The 9651-nt window shown below is 34.7% G+C and overlaps 2 protein-coding genes across 2 annotated transcripts; both read right to left on the bottom strand.

Annotated features, from left to right (window-relative positions):
• Positions 1-6413: 6413 nt before the first annotated feature.
• LOC129903843 (zinc finger protein ZAT11-like) lies at positions 6414-7136 on the bottom strand. Its single transcript, XM_055979358.1, has one exon. The coding sequence runs from the start codon at positions 7050-7052 to the stop codon at positions 6564-6566; it is 489 nt and encodes a 162-aa protein (XP_055835333.1). The 5' UTR covers positions 7053-7136; the 3' UTR covers positions 6414-6563.
• A 1586-nt stretch (positions 7137-8722) lies between these two features.
• On the bottom strand, positions 8723-9446 carry LOC129903845 (zinc finger protein ZAT11-like). Its single transcript, XM_055979359.1, has one exon. It carries the CDS (start codon positions 9352-9354, stop codon positions 8866-8868), a length of 489 nt encoding a protein of 162 aa, XP_055835334.1. The 5' UTR covers positions 9355-9446; the 3' UTR covers positions 8723-8865.
• Positions 9447-9651: the final 205 nt, after the last annotated feature.

The following is a 9651-nucleotide window of genomic DNA, read 5'->3' on the forward strand; positions in this document are numbered from 1 at the left end:
TTCTTCATGAATTTTTTATGTGGGAGAATGGTTTTTTTCTATTAGAAAAAACTAAAAATTTCGAAACTACAAACTATAATTAAACTAATCTAACTAACATTGTATTTAGTAAAAAATAAAATCTTTTGAGACGATTTTTGAGTAACCACATAAATAGAATCAAAGATACTGTTATATAGAAATATGTATATTATACTAAAATTTATAAAACGATAAAAATAGTTAAGAATAACATGGAAATATTTTTTTTTTATAAAAGCTAATTATTTCAAAAATGTTCAAAATTTAAAGAAACTTGATAGCTAATTTGCGTTGTGGAGGGTCAAAATTGGGTGTCAACAGTATTGCTTAAAGAAACTTTTCTTTTTGTTCAAGCCATTTTATCTACACATATGAGATAAAACACATAGATTAGCACAACTAATTCTTCAATAAAATAGAAAAACAAACTACAATACATAATTTCATATTTTTTTCAAATGAGTGATTTGTTACATCAATTTAAGGAGTTTATGCAGAAATAAATAAAGTAGATGCAACAACAACAACAACTTAAGGTAGCAATTTAAGAAATTAAAAGTACAGCTACTTAAGCAGTTGTTTTAGAAATACTTAAGTTGTTACGATAACTTAAATACAACTTAAAGAATAAAGAATTTAATGTAACAATTTTAGTAGTTTCTAAGGCAACACCTTAAGATATTCTCAGTAGCAACTTAAGAGTTGCTTCATCAACTACTTAAGCTGCTACAACAACTTGTTGCAGCAACTTAAAAAGTTGCACCTCAAGAAATTTACTACATCAACTTAAGTTGTTGCTCCATCAACAACTTAAATAGTAGCAACACCTTAAGACAACTCAAGGAATTTACTACATCAACTTAAGCAGTTGCTTCATTAACGACTTAAGTTGTTGCATCAACTTAAGGTATTCAATGAAGTAATTTAAGCAGTTGCTTCATCAATTATTTAAGTTGTTGCCACAACTTAAGGTTGCAAGTTAAGAAATTTGTTGCAACAATTTAAGTGGTTGATTCATCAACTACTTAAATTTTTGTGACATATTAAGCAACTAATATTTTTTCTTCAATAGCGGAGAGGACGGTCACAACAAGTACCTCGTCTGTTGAAAAAAATTAAACAAATTTTGAAATTGCTGCACCAACTATACACCTTGTTACTCTTATTTTTTCTACTATGTCATTCATACATCATTTATTTCTTCAGATTTTTATCAATGTCACACCATCACAATATGAATACAATGTATTAGGGAAAAAAATCAACAACAATAATTGGAGAAATAATAAACATGGAATACACACACAACATGGGTATTCTTATTTTTTTTTAAAAAAAATAAATGAAAACTCAAACTCAAAATCCTAACTATTTGGAGAATTTTTTACCACTATCACGATAACAATGTCGAGGACAAGAGAAGAAGACGACAAAGATGAAGAGCAAAGGACGAGACAGAAATGAAGAGAAAACAGAAAACTTGAAGAACTTTGGAGAAAAGAGGACGGAGATCTTTGGAGTGGAGAGAACGGTTTCATTTATTTTTGAAAGAGGCGAGACTGATTTGAAATGGATCAGTTGGGGCCTTATTAGAAAAGTGTAGTAAAGTTTGTATTTTTTAAAAGTTTAACAAGTTTTAAAATTACACTTCACCCCGTTTAACTTAATCCCTTAATTAGTAAATGATTTGACTTGACCTTGATCAACATGTTACATTATTTTAATTGGAGTCTTTTTTGTTACCTGTGACTCAATTTTCTCATGTTAGTTCTCCCCTCCTCCCTCCTCTGATTTTTAAAAGAAATTATAAATAAGAATAATATTTTTATATAAGACTCCTCAACATTTATCAAGGCTCCTTAAAAAATTTCTGATAGCAAGCAGTAAAATCTGTTTAGCAGATTTTTAGCAATATTCCTAGCTCCGGGCTCTGTTACACATTTTCAGTAATCAAAATTGCTCTCTAGAGCAACAAGAAGTGACAAGAACCTTCCAGAACTTTCAGATCCGGATCCAGAACTACTTTTTCTTCTTCTTTCTTTTTCTTTTTCTTTCCTTTTGCTTGTTTTCCAACGAATACCTCCAGATCTGTTCAGATTTGGCCTAGATCTATTGATTTCCGACGTCGTCTCGCGGTTTTCCATTTTTCCGGCGTGAACAGTGTTTTCCGGCGTGAACAATGTTTCCGGCGTGAACAGTGTTTCCGGCGTGAACAGTGTTTCCGGCGTGAATCAGGTTCTTTTCAACTGGAGTTGGTACCTCTGGTTTACCTATATTTTTGTTTATACACTTATCGTTGCATTTTGCTAACTTTAAAGTTTTGAATAACTTATTAATTCCTACGTATTTTTGTGGCTTTAGATAGTGATGGTAGACTAAGGTCATGTTCTCATTCAGGGACGGGGTCGGGGATGAGGGTAAGGAGGGGTAAGTGGGTTAAAGGAGCGTCTAGACTGAGAGTTGGTTCTTGGAACATTGGAACGTTAACGGGCAGATCCATAGAGCTAGTTAAGATTTTAAAGAAGAGAAAGACTAATATAGCTTGTGTCCAAGAGACCAAATGGGTAGGTTCTAAAGCTAGGAAGGTAGACAGGTATAAGCTTTGGTTTTCAAGTAGATCAAAATATAGGAATGGGGTAGGCATTTTAGTAGACAATGATCTAAGGGATCAGGTGGTGGAGGTTAGGAGAGTCAACGATAGGATGATGTCGATTAAGGTGATCGTTGAAGGAAGCACATTCAACATTATTAGTGCTTATGCGCCACAAGCGGGCTTAAGAGAGGAGGATAAGAGGCGCTTTTGGGAGGATTTGGACGAGTTAATGGGAGGTATACCACCTACTGAGAAGCTTTTCGTGGGAGGAGATTTCAATGGGCACATCGGGTCTATTTCAGGAGGGTATAATGATGTGCATGGATGCTTTGGCTATGGGGTCAGAAATGGAGGAGGCATTTCACTTTTGGAATTCGCAAGAGCTTTTGGGTTGGTCATAGCCAATTCGAGTTTCCCAAAGAAGGAAGACCACTTGGTAACATTCCATAGTTCGGTGGCTAAGACTCAGATAGACTTTTTACTCCTGAGGAAGGTCGATAGAGGTTTGTGCAAAGACTGTAAGGTCATTCCGATAGACAACCTTACAACCCGACATAAGCTTTTGGTGATGGATTTAGGGATCAAGATGATGAGGAATAAGAGGGTCGAGGATGATCGATCTAGGATCAGATGGAGGAGTTTGACCACTGTAAATGCCCTGGAGATGGGAGAGAAGTTGAAGGTCATGGGGGCTTGGGATAGTAATGGGAATGCGACCAGTATGTGGGATAGGACGGCTAGTTGTATTAGGACTGTGGCAAGAGAAGTGTTGGGAATCTCGACTAGTAGTCGTAGTCGGCATCAAGGAGACTGGTGGTGGAATGAAGAAGTGCAAGAAAAGGTAGAAGCAAAGAAGATGGCATACGCAAAGTTGATAGAAAGCACAGATGAGGTGGAGAAGTGGATGAATATGGAACTTTATAAGATAGCGAGAAAGGAGGCGAAGTCGGCGGTTTCGATGGCAAAAACAACAGCTTTTGAACGCCTTTATGCTGAACTAGAAGAGAAAGGTGGGGATAGAAAATTGTTCAGGTTAGCCAGGGCACGGGAGAGAAGGGCACGCGATGCATTAAGGACGAGCATGGAAAAGTATTGGTAGACGAGACCCTCATTAAACAAAGATGACAGTCCTATTTCCATAAACTCTTGAATGAGGAAGGGGACAGAGACTTTGTGTTGGGAGATTTAGAACATACAGGGAGGCGTTGCGATTTTGGGTATTGCAGGAGTATTAGGGTCGAGGAGGTAAAGAGTGTCGTTTGTAGGATGCGCTGGGGAAGAGCAACCGGACCTGACGAAATTCCTGGGGAATTTTGGAAGAGCACGAGCTCGGTAGGTTTGGAGTGGTTGACTAGGTTATTTAATGTCATTTTTAAAACGGCAACGATGCCCGAAAAATGGAGGTCGAGCGTAATGATCCCTCTATACAAAAACAAAGGGAATATCCAGAGTTGCAACAACTATAGAGGTATTAAGCTACTAAGCCATACTATGAAACTGTGAGAAAGAGTGGTAGAGATGAGGGTGAGGAGAGACGTGTCTATTTCAGAGAACCAGTTTGGATTTATGCCGGGACGCTCAACTACAGAAGTCATCCATCTTATGAGGAGACTGGTGGAGCAGCATAGGGAGAGGAAGAGGGACTTGCATATGGTATTCATCGACCTAGAAAAGGCTTATGATAAAGTCCCAAGAGAAATACTATGGACATGTTTGGAGGCTAAAGATGTACCTGTGGCATACATTAGGGTGATCAAGGACATGTACGAGGGAGCTAAAACCAGGGTAAGGACAGTAGGAGGGGACTCAGAGCACTTTCCAGTGGTGATGGGGTTGCATTAAGGATCAGCTCTTAGTCCTTTTTTATTTGCCTTAGTGATAGATGGATTGACGCGACAAATTCAAGATGCGGTGCCATGGTGTATGCTTTTCGTGGATGACATAGTCCTGATCGATGAGACTCGCCGCGGATTTAACGCTAAGCTGGAGGATTGGAGACATACCTTGGAGTCTAAAGGGTTTAAGTTGAGTAGGACAAAGACAGAGTACTTAGAGTGCAAGTTCAGTGAGACACCTCAGGAGGTTGGCGTTGAAGTTAGGCTTGGTGCTCAGGCCATCCAAAAGAGAAGTAGTTGCAAGTATCTTGAGTCTATCATGCAAGGCAGTGGGGAGATTGACGATGATGTCACACATCGTATTGGGGTAGGGTGGATGAAATGGAGGCTCGCTTCCAGAGTGCTATGTGACAAAAATGTGCCACCAAAACTTAAGGGAAAGTTCTACAAAGTGGTGGTTAGACCGGCTATGCTGTATGGGGCGGAGTGTTGGCCAGTTAAAACTTCTCACATTCAAAAGATGAAAGTTGCTGAGATGAGAATGTTGATATAGATGTGTGGGCACACCAGGAGCGACAGGATTAGAAATGAGGCTATTCGGGACAAGGTAGGAGTGGCCTCGGTGGAAGACAAGATGCGGGAAATGCGACTGAGATGGTATGGACATGTGAAGAGGAGAGACACAGATGCCCCAGTGCGGAGGTGTGAGAGGCTGGCCATGTATGGTTACAGAAGAGGTAGGGGTAGGCCGAAGAAGTATTGGGGAGAGGTGATTAGACAGGACATGACGCAGTTACAGCTTACGGAGGACATGACCTTAGATAGGAGGGTGTGGAGGACCCACATTAGGGTAGAATGCTAGTTCATAGTCTCGTTATTCTTCTCTATTCATAGGCGTAGTAGTGCATTACGATCTCTTGCGCTTTGACTTCTGATTTCTGTTATTTCTGTTATTATTTATTACTTTCTATGCTTTGATTACTCTATTTTACCTGTGACGCTATCATTATTTATTTAATCATTATTTGTTATTTGTATTTATTTATTTGTATTTATTTGTTATCTATTCGTTATTTGCTTGTTGTTTTTCTCATAAAGCTTTTAATTTCCTATTCTTATCTAACATTTTTTTTATGCATTTATGCTTTTACTGAGCTGAGGGTCTCCAGGAAACAGCCGTCCTACCTTGGTAGGAGTAAGGTCTGCGTACATTCTATCCTCCCCAGACCCCATGTTGTGGGATTTCACTGGGTGGTTGTTGTTGTTGTTGTTAATAATATTTTTATATATTTTTTTTTTGTTTTCTATCACTGATTGTTTGAACACAGATTAATTAATAATTAATTAATCAAGCCGTCTAATTTCATTAATAGGGATATAATTTCATTAATTTTTATCAAGACTTTCACATAATTAAGAGCAAGGGATAAAATTCATACATGGTTATATAATTATGACTTTTTAAAATCAAAATCACTCAACTATATATGTACACAAATCACTAAATTTTATCATTACTAACAAAAAAAATCACAAACGGCGGAAAATTCAACTTTCAGTTAGTAATTCTTTTTGATATTTTTTATTTTTTATTTAATAAAATACATGTTTAATCCTACAAGAGTTTCGGGAGGGTGGTGTTTTCTTTTCACATACCTGAACCACCTCAGCATCACTTCCTTCATTTTGTCTACCATGAAAGTCACTCCCATATTTTTCCGAATTTATATCATATCTCTCTTAATATATCCATACATATATTCATCTTAACATACTCATTTTCACTAATCTTATTTTCAATGTGCGAATTCTTGACCGATCGATGCTCTTACAACTAGCCCGTTCTCGGTGAAATTTCATATTTGTTGTTATATATATGATCTCTTTTTCCCAGTATTACTAGCTAATTGTTGTTAAATGTACTTTGGTAAGAAAATCTCTTCTAGAATATTGGATAGACAATATTTTCTGATTGAATCATAACTTTTCATGGTAAAATCGAACATATGATCTAAAAATATAACCAAAACTCTAAAAATATAAAAGAATTAACGAACTAATTAATGATTATACACAAGAAAATGAATGCAAAGTGTCTACTTAAAATGAATTAATTAAATAAATATTCGTAAGACAGGAGATGGAGCCTCTGCCATTGGCCATAACTTGAAATCAACATTATCATCATGAGGTGTTATGTTTAAGTCCAAACAAAAAATCCTCTTGCTGCTATTTGACTTCTTCAATATCGGTATCATCGTCGACGTTTTATTAATTTCATCGCGATGACGCCTCATGTGTCCGCCTAATGCTTGACCCAATGAAAACTCCATACCACAAATAGAGCATTTATGTATCTTATTCTTTTTGTTGGTTTGAGAAAGAAACTCTCCGAGTAATCTTGGCCATTTATTATTATGACTTGCACGATGTCCACCGAGGGCTTGGAAAGACGGGAAACGTTTATTACAAGTTTTACATTCAAAATCATTATTATTGTTGTTGTTATTGTTTAAACGAGACAAAAGCATTAAGGCGCAGTTAGCCATGGCTTCTGCTTCCACTTGTCCATTATCTTCTCTGCTTCTTTTCATGGCTGTCATGTTTATACGGAATCAAGAATGAAAATATAAGGATTTATTTTTGTTATAATAAACTTCTAAAGAAATGAGAGAATTTAGAAGTGGGAATTGTTACTTTTGTTGGTGTTATATGTTTCACATATATATATAGTTGTAGTTGTAGGTGGAGTTTAATATAGTACGTGTTATTCAAGATTTGTTGTTTCGTTTTCCTTGTTAGTTAAGTTAGTCAAATTTTTAACGCGTTATAGTAATAAAATAATGTGAGTGGAATATTTTTCAAGTAATTTCGTTGAGCTTTCTAAAACATAACACTTTCTTTCCGGTTCACAAAAAAGGCGCATGTGCAAACGTCTCCTACAAAAGACATAAGTGCTTACGGACTTCTACGCTATTGATTAGCTTCTATTGTCAAAAATCAATAGAAAAATTAAGTGGATACACTATATTAAGATAATATTTACTCCATTCGTTATATTCTTTTTAAAAAAAAGACCTCTTTTGCTTTTTAATCTATTTCAAAAAGAATGTCTTTTTTCCTTTTTAGTAAAACTTTAATTTCAACTTTTTACGTGACATGTTTAAGGCCACAAGATTAAAGGGTATTTTGGTACATTTGACTTAACTTTAGTTTAGGACCACAAGATGAAAAAGTCTTCTTTGTTTTCTTAAACTTCGTGTCAAGTCAAACTAGGTCATTCTTTTTGAAACAGGGAGAATATTATTTATAGTAATTATTTTTTTCATTGGAAACTTATAATGTATAATATAGTTTTAATACATATTATAAAGAACAATTCTTAAAACACATATAATACAAATTTTATTGATGGATAATACATTTATCATATATTTTAATACACTTATAACACATTGTGTCATATATATATTTCATGCACAATTCACTTGTAATACAAGTGCAGATTTATTATAGTATTGCTACGTATTGTTATAAATGGTAATAAAAAAAATATCGCTAAAACCAATTATTATTTATTAAAAAAATACTCACTCAAGTAATTTTTCAATAAAACAATAGAAAATGGGCTTATGTTCAAATATTTCTAAAAAAATTGCACGGAGTTTAAAATGTAGGGATTCTGAAGAGTTGATGAAGAAAATCGATTAATCGAGGCTGATTTGTGGGATCCGTTAGTTTTCTAACAAATTCTAATAGAAAGATGAAAGTTGTTAATTTTTAAATATTTGGAGGATGTTTTTTGCTATTTTAAAAATGTAATCTAAATTTGGGGTATAATTTAAGTAGGGGTGTACAACTCAAACCATCAAGTCAAACCGAATCGACGAACCAAGTCAAACTGACAGAAAGAACCGACTTGTGGTTTGGTTTGGCGTTGAAAGAAATAAATCGATCGTTGTTTGTTTGGTTTGGTATCAATAAAAAAAAATCAAACTGGATTCAAATCAAACCGAAACAATATATAATTTTAATTTTTTTATACGCAGAAACAATATTTATTATAATATACTTTGTAAGTATTTTTCAAATTAATTTATAACTTTTTATTGTTTACATATATTATTTCATATTTGGACTTGTAATATGACTAACAAAATTGACATGTATGTTCGATGTTATTAAACCAATAATTGATATTTTCAAGGTAACAACAAAATCAAACACATGATTTGTAAAAACCTAAATCCTAGGTGGTAATAATATTGATAGATTGATCAGCAAAAGAATCAATGAACTAATTAAGGATTATACATACACAACAAAAATGAATGGAAAGAATTCCACAAATAACTTCATGCAGCTAATTAATTCTCCTAATCCTAATTAAAGGTTAATAACGAATTAAAAGCTGATTTAAATAAAGATTCGAAAGACGGGAGATAGAGCCTCTGCCATCAGCCATAACTTCAGATCAACATTATCATCATCAGGTGTTATGTTTAAGTCCAAACAAAAAATCCTCTTGCTGCTATTTGACTTCTTCATTACTGGTATCATCGTCGACGTTTTATTAATTTCATCGCGATGACACCTCATGTGTCCCCCTAATGCTTGACCCAATGAAAACTCCATACCACAAATAGAGCATTTATGTATCTTATTCTTTTTGTTGGTTTGAACAAGAAACTTTTCGAGTAATCTTGACCGTTTATTATTATGACTTGCACGATGTCCACCGAGGGCTTGGAAAGACGGGAAACATTTATTACAAGTCTTACATTCAAAATCATTATTATTGTTGTTGTTATTGTTTAGACGAGACAAAAGTATTAAGGCGCAATTAGCCATGGCTTCTGCTTCCACTTGTCCATTATCTTCTCTGCTTCTTTTCATGGCTGTCATGTTTCTATGGAATCAAGAATGAAAATATAAGTATTTTTTTTGTTATAATAAACTTCTAAAGAAATGAGAGAATTTAGAAGTGGGAAATAATATTTTTGTTGGTGTTGTTTCACAAACGCATATATATATATATATATATATATAGGCAAATGTTGTATGTGGAATTTAATATAGTACGTGTTATTCAAGATTTGTTTTCCTTGTTGATTAAGTTATAGACTTGTAGTCACAAATTTAAATGATGGGTCGTTTTCAAAGTAGAGTTTGTTGACTCGCCGCGTTTGAGTAATAAGATAA

Source organism: Solanum dulcamara, chromosome 9, assembly GCF_947179165.1.
Source record: "Solanum dulcamara chromosome 9, daSolDulc1.2, whole genome shotgun sequence".
NCBI classification, from domain to species: Eukaryota; Viridiplantae; Streptophyta; class Magnoliopsida; order Solanales; family Solanaceae; genus Solanum; species Solanum dulcamara.

Excerpts from the sequence above, each read along its gene's own strand:
- LOC129903843 (XM_055979358.1), bottom strand. The coding sequence starts at position 7,052 with ATGACAGCCATGAAAAGAAGCAGAGAAGATAATGGACAAGTGGAAGCA.
- LOC129903845 (XM_055979359.1), bottom strand. The coding sequence starts at position 9,354 with ATGACAGCCATGAAAAGAAGCAGAGAAGATAATGGACAAGTGGAAGCA.